This window comes from Mus caroli, unplaced genomic scaffold (assembly GCF_978045245.1).
Source record: "Mus caroli unplaced genomic scaffold, Mus_caroli_1 scaffold_2, whole genome shotgun sequence".
Taxonomy (NCBI): Eukaryota; Metazoa; Chordata; class Mammalia; order Rodentia; family Muridae; genus Mus; species Mus caroli.
Window position 1 is genome coordinate 20,765,970 of NW_028227257.1, and position 20,836 is coordinate 20,786,805.

At 46.1% G+C, this 20,836-nt stretch overlaps 1 protein-coding gene across 2 annotated transcripts in view; it reads right to left on the reverse strand.

Moving 5' to 3' along the window:
• The window catches only part of Dhx35 (DEAH-box helicase 35), a 61,410-nt gene extending 41,014 nt beyond the window's left edge, over positions 1–20,396 (reverse strand). The window contains exons 1-5 of one of the 2 annotated variants that reach the window (XM_021183591.3): positions 20,293–20,396; positions 13,644–13,777; positions 9,249–9,341; positions 8,741–8,818; positions 1,376–1,480 (exon numbers count right to left, since the gene is read on the reverse strand). In XM_021183591.3, coding sequence (XP_021039250.1) covers positions 1,376–1,480; positions 8,741–8,818; positions 9,249–9,341; positions 13,644–13,777; positions 20,293–20,332 — 450 coding nt within the window. In that variant the 5' untranslated portion in view covers positions 20,333–20,396. Of the gene's footprint in view, positions 1–1,375; positions 1,501–8,740; positions 8,819–9,248; positions 9,342–13,643; positions 13,778–20,292 lie in introns of both variants that reach the window. The other variant, XM_029474365.2, reaches the window with a different exon arrangement.
• Positions 20,397–20,836: the final 440 nt, after the last annotated feature.

Genomic DNA, 20,836 nt, shown 5'->3' on the forward strand with positions numbered 1-20,836 from the left:
GAGAGCTTGCCATCTCTGAGCCTCAGTCCTCACCCATCAAATCTCGTGATACAACTATTTCACCGAGTTACAGTTAAAATTAAGTGGGACTAATGAACACTAATAAAAATGCTGTTATTCTCACCCCAAAACAAAGTCAGTGCATTAACAAGGCTAAGCATGTCCCTCAGTGTCATCTCCCCTTGACTCTAAGAGTAGGATATGTTTCTAAGATAGTTTGCTTAGCCCTGGTACCAAATGTCACCCACAAAAGCAAAAGTGAAAAGTTCTACAATGAGTCCTAGCAGACAGAGCTTCTCATGGACCCAGAAAGAGACACCCACCCAGTGTAACTGCTTACCTACAAATAAGGCATAAACCCATGATCCCTTTACCTGATAACATGGGTAACAAAAATTTGGAAAACGGGGTCTGTGTTGGTTAGTTTTTTATCAGTCTGACACACACTAGAGTCATCTAGGAAGAGGAACCTCAACTGGGAAAATTCCCTCACCAGGCTGGCCAGTGGGCAAGTATGTGAGCATTTTCTTGACTGAAGACTGATGGGGAAGGGCCCAGCTCACTGTGGGCACGGGCATTCCTCAACACTTTGTCCTGGGTGTGTAAGAGAGCGGGCTGAGCAAGCCAGTAAGCAGCATTCCTCCACGGACTCTGCTTTAGTTCCTGCCTCGTGCTCCTCCTGACTTCCCTGGATGATGGAAGCTGAAACAAACCCCTTGCTCCACAAGTTGCTTTTGGTCATGGTTTTATCCCAACAACAGAAACCCTAGCTAGACCAAGGTCCCTTTACTTACAAATGGCTACAGTGTTGACTTCGATTGTCTGAACAGTTGTAATTGCTATGTTCCAGTCTGGAAGGCACCGGGGCTAAGGCCCTCACTCCATCTCATCAGGGCACTTTGCTCACTGCTCCACTGCAGTAGCCAACAGTGGTTCTAGCATAGTGGTAGCAGGAGACTCTGTAGAACTGATTTCTACCAATTACCACTATGCTAATTACTTTATTCTTAGCTACTCTGTCAAGTATGGCTGAGACAGAATTCATGACTCAGAGAGCTCTAACTAGTCAGCCATGATGAATCCCACTCTGGACCAGTTTACACCAGTTCACCCTGAGTTTGTCTGCACAGCTTTGTTTCTGTATTTACAGCACACACATAGGAAAAGGGGACTCTGCATCCTCACACCATCAGCAGTGGACATACAAAGGGCGAAGCACTAACCTCCTAAGCCTAGACCAGGGATAAATCTTACTTCTGTGTTCTCGTCTGTGCTAAAACTCAAGGGCTCATTCAAACAACTCTGATCTTCACAGAAGACGAACGTCCCCGGTCCCCTCCCTAGCCCACCCTAGAAGTCACTCTGAGCACTTCACCTTAATCCTGGTGGCCAGTGGGTCGGTGCAGTCATCGAAGCGGATACAGTAGCCCACCTCATGGCCCAGCACTGCACCCCTTTCATCGGCTACTCTGCCCGCAACCTTTGGGAAGAAAGACCATGCTGAAAACAGAGACACACCGATTACTACACAGCGCACACGCTAGAGAACACTTAAAGACCATGCTGAAAACAGAGACACACCGATTACTACACAGCGCACACGCTAGAGAACACTTAAAGGTCAGATCAAATAGTATGTGAACGATGAGAAGAAAAGAGGCAGGTCAGTAGAGAGCAGCTGATCAAATGACACAGCTCTCCATTCTGTCATGGTCTTGGGACAACTTAAAACAGTAGACAAGAGCTAAGCATAGTGGTGAATGCCTTTAATCCCAGGGCAGGAAGGTCTCTGTGAGTTTGAAGCCAGACTGGTCTACAGAGCAGACCTAGGCTAGCCAGAGGAACACAGTGAGACCCTGTCTCAAAATAGAAAAATAAAAAAATAAAAAGCAGAAAGCATACAAAATAAAAGAAAAATCACACAGTGATTTTACAGATCAATATAAAGGAAACTGAGCTGTGGGTGTGGTTCAGGAGTAGAGTGGTTAGCTACTCATAACCAGAGCGTTACCCCAGATTAAATGACCAGCACCAGAGGAAAAAAGGAAAAGAGAGAGAGAGAAAGACAGACAGACAGACAGACAGGGAGAAAGAGAGACAATTCAAAATTTTGAATTCAAATTCAAAAGATCTAAGCCAGTATGAAAAATTAAAACTCCAGACATTACAGTCTTTTCAGATAAGCCTTGGATTCAATCTAAAGCCAGTTTGGTGGTACCACACCTGCAAAAGGTGTGAGTTCTGATCCTCATAAAGGGGAGGAAAAGGAAGGGCACAGAAGAAGGAAGGAGAAAGAAGAAGAGGAAGAAGAAGAGGAAAAGGAGGAGGAGGAGAACTCAGCTCTGAATCTGGTACCAAAGATGGGATGGAAAGGAACCAGTGAGTACTCCCTCCCCCACTGCTAGACCACACAACAATGGGCAACTTCTCATGTTCACACACCTTAAAATAAGACTGACCTAGGAAGGCAGGAGACCAGGATGACTGACCAGAAGTGGGCCAAGTTCATCCTCTCTTTGGAAGCTAACATATCCCAAAGCCAAATAACGTGTCCCAGTTACCAGCACTCCTGAAAGCCAATGCAGGTAAGAACTTGGTTTTGAAAAAGGACAGACAAGTGTCTTTAAAAACTAATGGAGGATCCCCGTGCCGTAACGGAGGAAAGTATGAGGACTACCCTGGGCACACTACAAATGAAAGGGCAGTTTAGGGAGGTCTGTGGCACATGTTCACAACCCCAGGCTCTGGGAAGCAAAGGCAAGAAAAATCAAAGGTTCAAGGCCAGCCTGGGAAACACAGCAAGACTATCTTAAAAGGGGAGAGGAGATGCTGAGGAGATGGCCTGGTGTTTGCCTTGCAAGCATGAGGACCTGAGTTCACCCACATACAAAGCCTAGAGTGGAAACATGATAGTAAAATCCCAGAATGTAGGCCAGGGATTCCTAAGCCTGGCCTCCCAGTGAGCTCCAGACCAAGGACAGACCCTGTCTCCAAAGGAAAAGGTGGCACTTGAGAAATGACACCAGGGGTTGTCTTCTAACCTCAATACCTGCATACACACACACACACACACACACACACACACACACACACACACACACACGGAGTGGCTCATGCCTGTAAACCCAGCTACTTGGAGAGGAGAGGCCTCAAGGGCACAACCTCAAAGTGCAAACCAGTGTAAAGGGGCAGTCACTCTTACTGGTTGTTTTTTCAAAGAAAGTTCCACATTTGCTATTTACACTACCTGACTGAAAAGAACAAAGCTAAGCCACGAGGCTCCAAGACTCAGGACACCAGACAGAGGAAACAAGTATATGTCACTCTCCAGTCAGGCAGCCCCAAGCCCCACAGTCTCTAGAGCATAGAGACGCCCTGAACTCAGCCGTCCCACCAAGTGCGGTCTGGCACTATCTGCCACCGATGCATAAGAAACTGACAAGCACATGAAGATCAGAAGTAGCCTCACCCAGTGACTTGAAATTATAGATCTGACAAATCCACACGGAATCAATCATCAAGCAGCCAGTTCACACCACTCGGCGTTTCAAAACGTCTTATGAAAACAGAGACGCACCCTGCTCGGCTCTGCCTCTGGAGGGTGTATCTCTCCATGCCCAGCATTTCCCAGGAGGCTTAGCTATCATGGTAGTTCTGAGCTAACCCTCCACATCTCAGAAAAAGGCACAGAGGATCTGTGAGGAGCCACTGGGAGCCTGCAGGGGAAAAGGCTGGGAAGAGTGAGAACAGATGAGCCAACTGTCGCATTACAAACAACCATTCTGTGGGTGGGAAATAAACCAAGCTCTTCTACTCCTGCTATCTGGCTATTTGTATAAATATGCATATGAAACCGAGGGTGCGTGCACGGGTGCTTGTGTGTTTGCTGGAGACATGGCTTGGCCATCAAGAGCATATGCTGTTCTTGCAGAGGACCCAGGCTCTGTCCCAGCAGCGCATCCAGTGTGGCTCACAACTGCCTCTAACTCTAGCTCCAAGGAGAGAAAAGTGTCTGCCTCCACGGACACCAGCGCTCACACATACACACAGCTAGATAATGAAAATTGTTCTTAAGATTTTAACTGAGTGTAGTGGCACACATCTATAATACCAACACCCAGGAGGCTGAAGCAGGCAGTCTGCCAGTTCCAGACCAGGCTCGGCTATGGGCACAACCTTCTTGTCTTCAAATGAATACAGACACATTAGCTATGTACGTAAGATTATTCTCAACCATTTTTGTTCCACCATTTATAATCACACAGGGTTGTATTCTATTGGCTTTGTTTATTTATCTGTATTTATTTATTCTAAGTATGTGTAGATGTGTAGGTCCATGTGTCACAGTGTACCTCTGAGGGTAAGAGGACAACTTGTGGGACACAGTTCTCTTCCTCCACCATATGGGTGCTGGAAGTCAAACTCAGATAATCAGAGTTGGCAACAAGCCTCTTCACTGATGAGTCGTCCTGCCGACCCTCTGTTGGCTTAATAAACTTTGCCTCGACTGCTTATGCTGTATTCTCCACAAGTGCATCAAATTCAACAGACCCCAGTCAGCAAACCACTGGACATGGCAAGCTGGACCTGAGACCCTGTGCAGCACAGCGGGTGAGATACAGCAGGAAACTCTCACCTCTACAAACACATGGGCCCTATGGTCCTGAATCTTTGAGGGAGGAAGGCCTGGTCTGGAGGGTAAACCTGGACTGCTGAGACCAGTGACCCTTCTTACTATCTGCCTCTTACAGAGATCCGGCACAACTTCTGGAGTCCGTTCTTGGGCTCAGTCTGCATGCACAGCACATCTCTGAGACTCAGCAGCATGTCAACTGCTCATGTTAATTTAAGCATTCTTCGTTCTATCAAGAACACGGAAGGTTCTCTGTAGCTACAAACTTGGAGCTAAAATGAAAACTATTTAAGAGCCTTATTTATAATAGCCAGAAGCTGGAAAGAACCCAGATGTCCTTCAACAGAGGAATGGATACAGAAAATGTGATACATTTACACAATGGAGTACTACTCAGCTATTAAAAACAACGACTTCATGAAATGCGCAGGCAAATGGATGGAAATTGAGACTATCATCCTGTGTGAGGTGACTCAGTCACAAAGGAACAAACACAGTATGTACTCACTGCATACTGTGCATATTAGCCCAAAAGTTAGGAATACCTAAGATTCAATTCAGACCTTATGAAGCCTAAGAAAAAGGAAGACCAAAATGTGGATGCTTCAGTGCTTTTTAGAAGGTTAAGCAAAATACTCAGAGGAGGAAATATGGAGACAAAGTGTGGAGCAGAGACTGAAGGTAAAGCCATCCAGAGACTGCCCCACCTGGGGATCCATCCCATATACAGCCACCAAACCGGGACATTATGGTGGACGCCGGGAAGTGCTTGCTGATGGAAGCCTGATATGGCTGTCTCCTGAGAGGCTCTGTCAGAGCCTGACAAATACAGAGGTGGAAGCTCACAACCAACAGTTGGACTGAGCTTGGGGGTCCCCGATGGAGGAGGTGGAGAAGGGACTGAAGGAGCTGAGGGGGTTTGCAGCCCCATGGAGGGAGAGCAACAGTGTCAACAGGCCAGACCCCCTGGAGCTTCCAGGGCCTGGACCACCAACCAAAGAATACACATGGACCGACCCATGACGCTGGCCACATGTGTGGCAGAGAATGGCCTTGTTGGACAACAGTGGGAGGAGAGGCCCTAGGACCTGAGGGTTTTCGATGCCCCAGTATAGGGGAGGTGAGAGTGAGGGGGAGGGAGGATGGGGTAGGGGGTTTCTGAAGGGGAGACCTGGAAAGGAAAAAACATTTGAAATGTAAATAAAGAAAATATCCAATCAAAAAAAAAAAATGCTAATGTGAAAAAAAAGAAAAAAGCTTTAAATAAAGCAAAAAAAAAAAAAAAAAAAAAGGTAACTCACTGCAGATTCCAAGCCTCCTATTCTCCTTTTGTATAGTCTTTCTGTCTCTCTGTCTTCCTCCCCCACCCCACCCTGAGTCCCCCCTGTAAGCCCACCACTCCAGAAGTAGAAGCAGGAGTATCAAGAGGGATAAGGCCAGCCTGAGTTACTTGAAGACCTTGTCTCAAAAGATAACGACAAAAGTCTAAATGCCGTGCATAGCCAAAAGAGAGGGATGAAGCATTCAGCCATAGAAAACTACTGTCAAAGCAACATCAAGTGCTCGCTTCGGCAGCACATATATTAAAAAGCAACATCAAGTTGAAACTAAATCAAGCAAAGTCGAGGGCAAGCCAGGGAGAAGCCAGTCTTAGGTGCACAGGCTGGAGACAGGCTTCAGAGGTGGTCTAGACCCACATACACACAGCAAAGAAGATAAGAGGTCTTCCCAAAATTTGCAATGATCTCGGACATTTATGCCATGCCACTGATAACCAGCTACAAGTCAAGAAAACCTCCCAGCATCAAAAACAAAACGTAAGTGTGCTGACTGTGCACAGAGAGGAGAGGCTGCTCCGTCTCCACGAGGAGAAACAGAAAGTCACTGCTATGTACATGGCTGTCAGTGGAAAGCAGCCAAACTCAGGGAGGGGGGTTTCTACAGATGTGCCTGTCCGGCGGACTTAACTGATAAAAACACGCCATTTCTCCAGGTGTTTTTCATGTTTACCACATTACCCACTTTTAGTATTTGTAACATACTGCATAATATCTCATTCTAAATATTTGCTTCTATACTAAAAACATTCAAAGACTCAGGTAAAAATGAAAAGGAATCAAATGGAATAAACACAACTAAAGATAATCGGCAACAGGCTTGGAGTAAAAGCCTGATACAGCACTTGGCCCAGCAGCACCAGGATCTGGGTCAACCAACAGCCCTAAAACAAACAAACAAACAAACCAACACAGCAACACTGGGTAAGTCTACACAATGTCCTAGAGGAGAGTATACTCGGGGGACACCTATCAACACTCAAAACAAGGGATACACACTTACACAGTGCACTTAGAAAACAATGTGGCGAATGCCTTTAATCCCAGCACTCGGGAGGCAGAGGCAGGCGGATTTCTGAGTTCGAGGCCAGCCTGGTCTACAGAGTGAGTTCCAGGGCAGCCAGGGCTACACGGAGAAACCCTGTCTCAAAAAACCAAAAAAAAAAAAGAAAGAAATGAAACGAAACAGTTAGAAAACAGTACACCACAGTAGAACACAGAGATCTGGAACTGGACATTTAGGGAGTTTATCCACATCTGGAGGAAAACAAACCACAGGGTTTTAAAATGGAACCCATTCAAGTAGACAAAACCGCCAGGAAGATGGGGGCATGCTACCGGACCTCAGTACCAAAAGGCAAAGGAGCAACGTCTGCAATCCCAGGAAACAAAAGTGTGAGTCAAGATTCTCATACTGGGTCTGGGCATGTGGCTCAGCAGCAGAGTGCTTGCCTAGTGGGCCCTGGGCTCCATCACCAGCACAGATATCAAGAAGGAAGGGGGAGAAGGGGTGGTAGGGAGTTTAGGGGGAAAGGAGAAAGAGTGAAGGAGAATAGGAAAGGAAAGGAAAGAATGGTATACTAAGACCACATTTAAACATTTTTTTTTTTAATTACTGAATATGTGGCAGGAGAGATGGCTCAGTGGTTAAGAGCACTGACTCCTCAACCAGAGGACCTGGGTTCAGTTCTCAGTACCCACATGGAGACTCACAACCATCTGTAAATCTAGTCCCAGGGGATCTGATGCCTTCTTCTGACCTCCATGAGCATTGCTTGAACATAGTACACTGACATTCTCTCAGGGAAAACACCCATACACAATAAAATAATTACGACACATAAAATCTTAATAATATAAAATTTGTAAAATGTTATGAATCTTAAAATGAAAATCATGTGCTGTATTGACAAAGGAAGAGAGGCAGAGAATCCGTCTCCTTCTCTCATAACACAGACTTGAAAAGGAGGCAGGTGCAGAAGCTAGCATTTGTGTGTTCTGTTGGTAGTGGTTTTGCTTTCGTTTTGACACAGGGTGTCACTATGTATCCTTGGCTGGTCTGGAACTGGCAATATAGACCAGGCTGGCCTGAAACTCATAGCAATCCACCTGCCTCTGCTTCCTGAGTGCTGACACTTAAGGCACACCCTACCATTTCTAATATCCAGGGTAGCTAGTCAGAAGGACTGCTTCCAGTTCAAGGCTAGCTTCTGCTACGTGAGACCTTGTCTCCCAAAGAAAAGAGGAGAAGGAGGAAATCGCTGTGGAAACATTCTGAAGGCTTCCTGTCATTTTTTTCTGTTTTCAAGCTTTAATAAATTCTCTTGTGATGAGAAATGTTTCTCCAGGTCCACAGCTGCCCCATTTTACTGCCTCATTTCGGTTCTCCCTCTCGCTGTAGTTAGCACACTTAAACATGGTCATAACCGCACACTTAGAAGAGCCTTCCTGTCCTGCCTGCAGCCGCTTTCCCAATCACTCCCCCTTACCGTGGAGAGAAATATGAAGTGACACTTAGAAGCAGCACAGTTCTTCTGCTGGCAGATCTGGGCTTTAAACAAATATGACTACTTTTACTCCCTAAGCACTTTACTACTAAAAGGTTCCTAACAACAGCTATCAATTCTGCAAAAGTTCTAATCATAGCTCTTCTTACGCTAAATTCTTAAGGAGTAACTTCTACTACTTTGTATTGTTTGAAGAACTAAGAATGAACTGATCAAGGAAACAGAAAGGGCAGGCAGAATCTACAATACAAAGAGAAACTCACCGTCACGGCAGCCACTCTGCGAGGCTGGGTCACTCCGACCACTCGTCCTTCCGCTGTCCAGCCAGCTTCTGCCAGGTACTGCAAGTAGACCCACAGCTGGATTCCTATCTGATGCCACTGCCCCAAACAACCCTCCCTCTAGGTGACCCTGCACTGTGCTAAGTCACCAAGAAAGGAAACAACATAGGTATATTGAGGCATAACTGAGCAAATTATTTGACAGATGACAGATCTCAAGCTTGGTAATGTTAGGAAGTTACATGCATATCAAATCTGATAGCAGAACCAAGAGACAGATTAGGCATGAAGACTCCCTATTTTGGAAATATAATAAATTGAAAACAACTATTAACTCTATTATTAATCTAAAAATCATAAGTTCAAAGGTTTAACAAAAATATCTGAGTAGTTCTTGAGAGGAGATGCTGATCACAGTAATGGCTATCCCAAAGTTACAAAGTCCTCCAAACTGCAATCTGCTCGGCAGGACATCATTAGCAACGCTCACCTGTGGAATCTGGGTGCTCTTCCCACATCCTGTTTCTCCAACAATCACCACGGTCTGATAGTTTTCTACCAAGTACAAAATGTGGTTCCTAAGCTGGGAGAAAATAAAATGACATTGTAATCAACCATATCTTGTCTCAAAAGACCCAACACACTTAAACTGTGAAATAAACTGTTTCCAGAAGAAAGTAAAAAAAAAAAAAAAAAAAAACTATCAAAATGTGGTTCCATCTCTCAAGTGCCATGGTGTTGTGGTGTCAGCATGAGCCAACATGTGTATGGAACACCTATAGAACATGTGAACTCCCAACCCTCCAATTAATGATTTTCACCTGTAAGAACTAATACTGCAGGCATACTAATACACTCACACTCCAAAATATAAGTAGTAATGCTGCAGGCATATTAATATATGCACACACACATGCATACACATATATACACATACACACACACATGCATTTTTAAAAACCAAGCATGAGAGTATACATTTGTAATCCTAGCACTTACAAAGTAGAGACATGAGAATCAGTAATTCAAGGTCATTTTCAGGTACATCACAAATTCAATGCCAGCCTAGGTTACATGAGACCCTGGATAAAAAACATGCACATGCACACGCATGTGGGAAAGTATGGGTGTGCGGGCTCGGGCATGCACGAGCAACTGTGCACATGTGCAGAAGGGTGTCAGGTATCCTGCTCTATCAGTCTGTACCTTATTCCCTTGAGACAGGGTCTATGACTGAACCTGGAACGAGGCTGAGAGTCAGGTCCCAGCCATCCTCCTGCCTCTGCCCCGCACTGGCACTTCAGTTAGCACACACGCACAGACATGCCCTGTTTGATCCATGGATGCAAGGATCCAGACTCAGGCCCTCGTGCTTGTACAGCAGGAGCACTTCCCAGGACCCTGGACTTGTTTTTAAAGAAGAGAGACAACAGTGTTAAATCCATGGAGGGGAAAAGGGTGAGGAAAAGGGATGTGAAGAGCTCTGGGTTTTTTATGCAATATTTATACATTACCTAATTAAAAATTAGATCTTATTTGGTAGTATGGAAAAGTATCAAAACCAAAGTTGACAATAAAACATCCACAGGTAACCGAGTCTCCCATGCCCACTCAGTGGGAACAGGCCTGACTACTAAAACAAACCCAGAAAATCCCAGTGTTCCATTTGCTTAGCTTCAGAAAGCACTTCTGAACTCATGGCTGATTACAGAGATATTCCACAATGCCTCATTCAGCAGGAAACCTGCCTGGGGCTCCCTCTCTGATCAGAGGTCAGCTCATCTTTTGTCGTACTATGGAGGTGTTTGGTAGGAGTAAGGGCTGGGGGACTGACAGGTTCCATCTAGCGAATAAGGTCCTGCTTATTCAGGGCTTCTGGATATGTTATACCTGGATGGAGATACGCAGTCCTCAGGTCTTAATAGGCAAGTCTTCTAGGATCATTTGTTAATAATGAAGACTCCTAGCTTTAACATCCAAGCTTCTAAACACTGGAGCCAGGTAGAACACGGGAACCTCCATTTATGCAAATGAACACACAAATAAAAAACGATTGAAAAAGGAGAGATGGTTCAGTGGTTAAGAGCACTGACTGCTCTTCTGAAAGTCCTGAGTTCAAATCCCAGCAACCACATGGTGGCTCACAACCATCCCTAATGAGATTTGACACCCTCTTCTGTTCTGAAGACAGTGTACTTACATATAATAAATAAATAAATCTTTTTAAAAAGAAAAAAAAAAAGGGAGAAGGAAGAGGAGGAAAATTAAGCCAGGTGGTGGTGGCGCATGCCTTTAATCCCAGCACATGGAGGCAGAGGCAGGCGGATCTCTGAGCTCAGGGCCAGCCTGGGCTACACAGGATGATCTGGACAGGGCGCAGCATGTGCTTTAGCCTAACATGGCCAGACACAGCAAGGAGACAGCTGGAATGGAGACAGGGAGACGAGGGGGTACTGTCACCAGGCCGTGTGACCCTGGGATTGCCCATGAGGAAGGGAGTGCACATCAGACAGGGGGCTGGCAGGCATAGACGCCTTTCACAGCAGTGTCCATCCCCAGAGGGAACAGCTTTGGAGGGAAGTCAAGGGGAGACTGCCTTGGAAATGGGCCAAGGAAAGACTGGTGCTGCTTCAGTTCACTTCTGCCCTCCGGGGCTGGGGAGGCTGGATCAGGCCAGGATCCATGCTGTTCCTGGCTAGGCTCCACCATGAACTTCCTAAAGCTACCTTTACATTTGGTCTGAACAAGAGGAGAGGTGAGCGCGACACTGTCCTCCTCCCCAGCTCCATCCATCGTCAGGTCTTTCAAGACTCCAACAGCACCCGGGCTCTGCTTAGCTCTCCATCAGTAATGTGGACCTGAGATCGATTCACTTCTCAATAGCCTCACCTTGTTTTTCGTTAGGTTTCACCTCACTTATACAATAGATAGAAAATGATGGGCAGTGCAGAAAGGTCACATCTCCGTACTCAGTACACAACCACTTCCTTGTACTTGGGTAGTTCAAGTCGGCCACCTTATAAACACCGCACAGGTGACCTCACCCAGCCTCACAGCAATCCTACCAGGCAGGTGCTATTAACCCATATCACAGATAAGGAAATGAAAGCTTACAGTGGTGAAGCAAGTCTCCCAGCACGCCTCTGGTGAAACAGGGAGGGACCCTGAAGTCTATTCCAGATTCGGGACACTTCATCATGACTCAAAAATGGTGCCCCTCAGTGGTGGGGAAGCAATGGTCATCTCATGTCCTGAGGGTCGCACCCATATATCCCAGTCACATACAAGGGGTAACTCTAGCCACCTGAGGAAAAAGCCTAGACACAATTAGGTCAGCTAAAATGTCTAAGGTCACCTGAAACTCCAACCAAGGCAACTTAGGTAAATCAAGAAGTCTGTCGTTCCACATCTATGTGGAGAAAGAACACATTATTAGAAGGGTGTCACCAGCAGTGTCTAAGTGAAAGTAACCTAAGACTTAGCGGGGCTGATAGCACAGCAACTCAGGAGACTGAGGCAAGAAGATCATAAGTTCAAAGCCAGCCTGGACTATACAGTGAGTTCAAGGCCAGTCTAAACAATGTGGCAAGACCCTGTCTCAAAACAAAAAATAAAAGAAGTGTTAGGGATATGACACAGCTCAGGGGTTGAACACTTGATGGCACATCTTGGATTAAATCCTCAGCATCACAAAAAAAAAAAAAAAAAAAAAAAACAACCAACCAAACCTTGTCATCTCCCACACAGCTCTGTCCAGCAGGAAGACCAGCATACATGCTGCTGGCCATGCCACACAAGTCATTCCAGAGACACTGCATGGAGGCAAAGCTCAAACCTCAGATGCTCCAGAGGCTGAAATCAGCATTCACCAACAACAGTTAGCTGCCTGTGAGCCTACCTTCTGACTGCAAGGGGACCAGCCATGTGAAGCCACCAAGAGATCAATCAACAGTGTCCAGGGAATGGAAGGACTTCAGTGAGGAAAAAAAGGTTCCGAATGTGCTCAAGTTCATGCATTGGCCTCGAGGAAGCTGGGTATGCGCCATCTCACCTACACTCACAATGCGGAGTGTCTGCTAACCCCATCTCACCTACACTCAGAATGTGGAGTGTCTGTCTGCTAACCCCATCTCACCTACACTCACAATGCGGAATGTCTGCTAACCCCAGAAATCCCAACACAGTCTCATTGAGGATTAAGAGTACCAAAGGATCTCTTCCAAAGACACTCTTAAACTAACAGTTAACACTGTTAAATACATCTTTTAAAAGAAAGCAAAAATTGGCCATATGTTGATAACATGTTGACTTAGAAGTTCACTGTGGGGCTGAAGAGATGGCTCAGCGGGTAAGAGCACTGACTGCTCTTCCGAAGGTCCAGCGTTCAATTCCCAGCAACCACATGGTGGCTCACAACCACCTGAAATGAGATCTGACTCCCTCTTCTGGTGTGTCTGAAGACAGCTACAGTGTACTCATATAAATAAAATAAATAAATCTTTAAAAAAAGAAGAAGAAGAAGAAGAAGAAGAAGAAGAAGAAGAAGAAGAAGAAGAAGAAGAAGAAGTAGTTCACTGTGTCATTTTCTGCATTAGAAATTGTTCACAACTCAAAACAATGGAAAGGAAAATAGAAATGCCTTCCTGATCCTTCCCATTTCCTAATATGCAAGATCTAAGAAAAAAGTCTTCAGGCCTTCCCAGTCTTAAAGCGGGTGTGTTCTCTGCCCTCATCTCTTCCCCCTCTCCCCACACATACACACGCATGCGCATGCACACACCCACATGCATATACGCACACACGAGAATGGGGTAGGCTCCTGTAACACTATAACTTGTAGGACCATTCAGTGACAAGCTCACGGTGAGCCACAGGCACGCAGTACCTTGAACACGGGCAGCTTCTGCCGCTGCTGCTCTATAGAAAGGGCAGCGTAGGGATTGTAAATGATGGTTGTCCCAGAGTTCTCGGTGACACTTTGTCTCTCTTCAGAAATGCTGACACCTGGCCCTTCTGTACCTGTAGCAGAAAAAAAAAAAATGTTTTTCAGATTCTGGTGTGTTAAACAGAAAAGAGTGTGTAAAAGTTATACCTTTTCAAAGACAGATAAACAAAGAAAACAATGCTTTTGATTTCAAATTTATAAAACTTTGGAGTTTTAAAAAGTTAAAAAATAAATAAAAAATAAAAGCTAGGGAGGCTCCTGACAGAACACAAGAAAGAGTCCAGTGCAGAGTCTAGAACAAAGGACAAGGTGGTCCTACTGGGCCATCTAGAACTGGGTCCTACCATTCTGAACAGAGTGAAAGAAACCCAGTGGGACTCTGCCAAAGACAAAGCCTGTGGGCCAGAACCTCCAGGCCAAGGGGTAGTTTCTCCACAGGATGCTGATGGCCCAGAGTTCAGCCCACAGGTGACTGCCAGCTATGCAAGCACCCATATACAAGACAAGACAGACTGTTGAATGTTTCATGGCACGCCCTGTTCTAAGCACTAGAAAGCAGCCCTGGGCAGCACAGATGCAGACTGACCCTCAGGGGATTCATTGCCTCCCAGTAACTTGGTATACTAAGAATGACAGATAAGTGTCATAGAGTGAAATGAAAGGGACTTGGAGCTCCAGGGTGTGCTGTGTATGGCAGTGAGAGGTTCTTTACATTGGACCAAGAGGGACGCACATCCCCCTTAGATGGAAGGCCTACCCTGATGCAACTGTCCACAACTAGGGTAGTCATATGGGAAATGGCAGTCCAAGAAACATTGCAGGGCAGATTAAAATGCAGACAGCCACAGCATCATGCTCAGAACAATGACAAATCAAGAAAGCAGATCTCATGGAGAAAGAAGTACAGGTCCCATATGAACAGCTTTTCCTTCTTCTCGTCTTGTCTCTGTGAGCCAAGGACAGAACTAGGTTAAGATATGGCTGGAGAGATGGCTTAGTGGTAAAGAGCACTTGCTCCTCTTGCAGAGGACCCAGGTTCAGTTCCCAGTACCCTCATGGTAGTTCACAACCATCCGTAACTCCAGCTCCACAGAATCTGTTACCAGGCATTCACATGGTGCAGACACACATGCAATCAAAACTCACACAAATAGAAATAATACTCTAAAAATTAATTAATTAAAAGATAGCAATGGGCTGGAGAGATAGCTCAGTAGCTAAAAGCAGTTGCTTCTCTTGCAGAGGACCTGGGTTGAGTTCCTAGCACACACAAGGTGACTCACAACCATCTGTCCATTAACTCCAGCTCCAGAGGGCCTAACGCCCCCTTCTGGCTCCATGAGGACTAAGCACATGCATAGTGCACATACATACATGTAGGCAAACACTCAAAATACAAAATAAAAATGAATCTTTTGGGTTTTGTTTGGTTGTTCTTTTCAAGGGTTTCTCTGTGTAGCTCTGGCTGTCCTGGAGCTCACTCAGATCAGGCTAGCCTCAAACTCAGAGGTCCAACAGCCTCTGCCTCCCAACTGCTGGGATTAAAGACCTGTGTGAGCTTCCCTCTGGAAAAAAGCAAGAACAGAGATGCTGGGTCTGCAGACTCCTAGAAGCAAGTTCAAAGCTCAGCAGCTTTCATCTCCAGCCCTGTTTCAGGTACTTCCAGGAACGCAGCTGCCAAAAAGCAGGTAAGTGGGCCACTGCCACATCTGCCAAATGCTAACCTCCCTTCAACCAGAGAAGAAAGAGCAGGGCCTGGACCAAAGCCTGGGCTGGAAAACAGGTGTCATGGGCTCCTGTTTCCATTGCTACATCCCACTTCCCAACTCAAACTAAGGCAGAGATCTTCTTCTGCCCTGCTTTTGTTCAGAATACCCCTCTTCTCAAACCATTAAACCATGCCGTTATGTCTGAGTTCATGAACACTGTTCCTGGGAGGTCTGCATCCTCCCACACACTGGTTCCCAGCCCTCCCGGGGCGCTCCTGTCTCTAACCTACAGCTGTCAGGACTTTTACAAGAACAGCTGCTGTACACATACACGAGCTTTTCTTCTCCTTACAAAAGACTCCATTCAGACACACACACACACACACACACACACCTGGAAGCCCAGGCTGCTTACCCGCCCCACAGCCCACTCTGTTTGTGGCAGGTTTTAAATTGGGAGTGTGTGCCATGCTTAAGGAAGTAGCGTTTTTGCAATTCTCGAAAACCATTAATGCTTTCATTTACCCATCTGTAAAACAAGGCTGATAACAGCGCCCAATTCAGAATCCTTTCTAGCATGGGTGCTGGGAACTAAATGTGGGTTCTCTGCAAGAAGACCAAATGCTCTGACCATTGAGCCATCTCTCCAGTCCTACAGCACAACTCTTATCATGAAACAAGTGGGGGGAAAAAAATCCTCAAGCAGCTCAATGAAGCTTTTGCAAGGCACAAGGACAGCCACCATCAAATACTTACTGAGTGAGAAAATGAAAAGGGACAGGCCCCTCTGACCCATGTGTGCCAGAGAATAAAGTGAACATTCTTTTCTGGAAAAACCTCAGGCAGAACACACAAGACCAGTATACCACACTACTAAGTTAGAGATCACAAACTAGTCATTTAAGCTCTCCATTTATACCATGACTAAACAGTTTGAAATGGTTATTAAAGTCTTGTTGACTTGTGATGGGGAGGGAGATGGTTCTTGTCAGTTTGGTCTTAGTAGACAGGGTCTTGCTGTGTACCTCAGGATAGCCTGAAATTCACTACAAATTCCAGGCTAACTTTGAGCTTTCAATCCTCCTGCCTCAGGCCTCCCAAGTGTTGGAAATACAGGCATGTACCACTACACTCAGAAAAAATATTTCAGGCTGGAGAGATGGCTCAGGGGTTAAGAGCACTGATTGCTCTTCCAGAGGTCCTGAGTTCAATTCCCAGCAACTACATGGTGGCTCTCAACCATCTGTAACAGGATCTGATTCCCTCTTCTGAAGATAACTACAGTGTACTCATATACATAAAATAAGTAAATAATTACTTAAAAGGGGTAGGGGGAGGGCTAGAGAGATGGCTCAGTGGTTAAGAGAACTGACTTCTCTTCCAGAGGTCCTGAGTCCAATTCCCAGCAACCACATGATGGCTCATAACCAGATAAATAGATAAGTAAATAAATAAATCTTTAAGAAAAATATTTCCTTTTTTGTTTTGTTTTTAAAGATTTATGCATTTTATGTGTATGAGTACACTGTAGCTGCAGACACACCAGAAGAGGACGTCGGATCCCATTACAAACGGATGTGAGCCACCATGTGGTTGTTGGGAGTTGAACTCAGGACCCCTGGAAGAGCAGGTCAGTGCTCTTAACCACTGAGCCATCTCTCCAGACCCAAGAAAAATATTTCATTTAAAACATCAATCAAATTTTTCCCATTTGAGAGCCAAGTTTGGTCAAAGGTCTGTAATCCCAGCTACTCAGAAGCCTACCACAGGAGGATCACAGGGTTAGAGCCTGCCTAGGCTAAGAGGAAGACCTTGTCTTTAAAAAAGAAAAAAAAAAAAAATCAACAACTCTGAGCCCATACGACAACAGTCAAGCGGAGTGTGGTACTGCATATGGAAGTTCCAGTGTACATCTCCCCAGTGTACACGTCTCCCCAGTACACACAACCCTTCAGTCCACCACATGTTAGTCCATTACACACCTTCCTTATGCAGTTTGTCTTAAAGGCCCCTGTAGTTATCAGAGCCTACAGGACATGCCCGTGATTCCAAGACCTGACCTTACACTTAGCTCCAACCACCTCCCTGACCTGCATTTCCCACAACCCATTTCATCTGGAACCTTTCGCTCATCTGTGGGAATATCAACTCATCACAGAGATGTTATTGCTAGCTGATAAGATGCTGTAAGTGAAAGTGAATTCCCAGGGCTCAGGACTCACTGAAGCTACTCAAATCTCAGTGAATGAAAACTGTATACCTGGGCCCCAAAAAGTGGATCCCCAACTTTGAGGCATGCTAGAAGCCCCCCAAATGTTTAAAAATACTGCTACCTAGTTCCTGATTTTTTGACAATAACAAAAGGATTGAATTTTTTTTTTCCAAGTGATTCAACAATACAGCAAAATTTGAAACCCACTTACCTAGGCCATCACCCCATCCAGACCCTCTTACTTACACAGTCACCCCATCAAGACCCCACTGAACTAGGCAGTCACCCTGTCCAGAACACAGGATTATCACTGTCTTTACTTTCTCTTCTCTTTACCTCTGAGGTATCTAACGGGCCCCTCCTGTCAGCTCCCAGCTAGACCTGAGGTTCAACATCCATCCTGGATTTTAGTAGCAACCTCTCTTAGGAGTAGCCTTCTTAACCATATCATTGCTGGGGTTAAAGCAGGGAGGCCATTTTTATTATTTACTTGGAGTGAGTGTGTGTGTGTGTGTGTGTGTGTGTGTGTGTGTATGAGTGAGAGAGAGCAAGCACATGTGTGGACATCAAAGGACAACTTTGTGGAGTCGCTCTATCCACATTACATGACCCATGAGGATCAAGCTGGTGCCCTAAGGCTCTCACAGAGAGCACCTTTGCCTCTGAGCCATCTCACTGGCCCAGACGCTCAGATTCTTTAACTCTCAAAAGACATTTCAAGATGAAGTCCCTTCCTACCTTTCCAGCACCATCTCCTGCCACACCCCAAAATACACCCACATATAATAATACCATCACAGTACTCCATGACTGGGGGTTTGGGAACATCCTTAATACACAAATCCTTTCAATGGCCTGGAGAGCCATTCTCTACCTCACCATAAACAAGCCATAACAAACTTGTTTCAGCACTCAGCGTTCGCTCCAAAACCATTACCATCTCTACGACGCAGCCAATTCTTCACACTGCACTTTCCCTCCCTCTCCTATACCTTAATACAATTATAATAGCTGTGTACCTAGTGCCACGGGTGTTTTGTGCATTGTCTCATTTAATCCTCACAGCAATCCTATTATGACAAATGACCGATAAGGGAGCAGAGACTTGGAACACTTATGTGGCTCTGCAAGTCACCCAGGCAGGGAAGGCACTGCAGTCCAGTACTTGAGGTCATCTTCCTTACAGCACCCCTCTGCCTTGCTTAGCATCTCTTCTCAGGGACACGTAACTTGGAGAGCACACCTTGAGAGCTGAGCCCAGGCATGTATGTGTTCACGACCTGACTGACTACAGAAGTGTACTCTCAACACAGTAGATGGACTAAACAATGGGACAGACTTGTAGAGCAGTTCCAGGTTCTTTAACCAAAATGGTACCCTGGTCTGAGTTTTGGCAATTTATCCAAGCCTCTATTAGACTTAACTCTTTGGTCTGCTGGTTAACTCTTGAATAAGTTGATAACTCATTACTTACTGGGGTGGACAATCAGCTGATGCCTGAAAATGCTGAGTCATTAAAGTGACAAACGAGAGAGTCAGGGTATATCTTTGTGGCCTTGGTTGCCCTGGAATATACACCAGACTGGCCTCAAACTCAAGAGATCCTCCTGCCTCTGCATCCCAAATGTTGGGATTACAGCCATGGGCTACCATATCCAGTTCAGATTTTTTAAAAAAAATAATTATGTGTCACCTTCATGAGTTTATTTCTCTAACACTTAGGCACATGGTCAGATTTCCAGGGAGCATCTAAAACACTCTTTGAAAGCTGTCCCTTGTTGCCTTTTCTGTCTCAAACTATCTTCATCACAATACAATGTATACACCCAGATCTTCTGGAGTGCAGGTAGAGGAGAAAAAAAGAAAAATGTGTAAAAAAGTAAGGGCAGAGGCTGGTACCAGTTACGAAACAGTGTTTTGGTTTAGCTTGGTTTGGTTTAGTTTATAAGAAAAGCATGAACAAAAGGTGCATCCTACACAGATCATGGTCTAGTATTTCAACAAGAACCCGACCTGAGAAAATGCAAAAACAAAGGATTTTGTGATGGTGACTTGTTAGCCTATAAAACAGGAAAAGTGACAGCCACTAGGAAGGAGGGCGTTCACTTTGTGGTAAACATTCAGAGTGGGCAAGACCTACCCTAAAACACTGGAATACATTTTCTCTTTTATGAGCCATTAAGTCGGACCACGTACTCCTGCCTCCACGCCCACGGGACAGGTGTTCGTATTCCGCCCACTTCCCAGGTGAGGGCAGCGATGTTCTGAGGGATGGAGGCAGAGTTCAAGGTCCTCCATCTACTGCTGCTGCAAGGCAGAGAGGCAGCCTTGAACCTGGGCGCTCTGACTCCATAACCCAAGCTTCTAAGTCACTGAGCTGAACTGCCTCTCGAGCCCCAATGCAGCCCCAGGACTTCAGCAAGACACACGGGCGCTTCAGGACTCTACATCTCAAGAGATGCCTAGGAGGCTAAGAAATTCCAACAAGGTCACCCAGAGTTTCCGCCCGGCTAAGGGAGGCCTTTGACTTCCTCGGGACCACCGTGGGCTGCAGCATCCATGCGCGCGGAGGAATGGTGCCCAGCCCTCCCCCGGTCAGGCCCACGGGCGGGTCCCCAGGCCGAAAGTCATGTCGGGGCATCTACCCTGGCTCCCTGCCCTGCCTTACCGGGTTTCCAGAATTTCACTGGTCCCAAGGGCGCAGCCATGCTGGGGTGAAAGGTCACGAAGAAGACTCCGCCCCTCTAGACCAGCGCGAGTCCTTCAGGGCTCAAGGGGCGTGGCCCGCGAGCAGCCTCCGCGGGGGCTGCGGGTGGCGGGTGGAGCGAAAAGAAGCCACGCCTTCCGGCAACAACCCCCTATGGATCACGTGATCGCAGCTCGCTTTGGCTTGCCTTTGAGGGCCTCTCCTTGGCACACGTGATGCCGCGCGGCCATATTGTCGCTCGGATTGGCTGCTCTACCCTGCCTGGACGCTCTGGGTTGTCACTAACTTCTAGGAATGCGCTGCTGTGTTCCCAGGCTGTCACTCACCAGCGTTAAGAGTGTGCGCAGAGGCCGGGTTTCCCTGGTGAACTGAGAGATGCTCGTGTTTACCTGCTATCGCAGCTGCGTCTCCTTATTTTCATACTGAGAGATAATAGCGGTAACGACCTCCTGCGTCTGATGATTCAGTTAATGCTGCTGTGTACCCTGGAACTGTAACTTCTTGT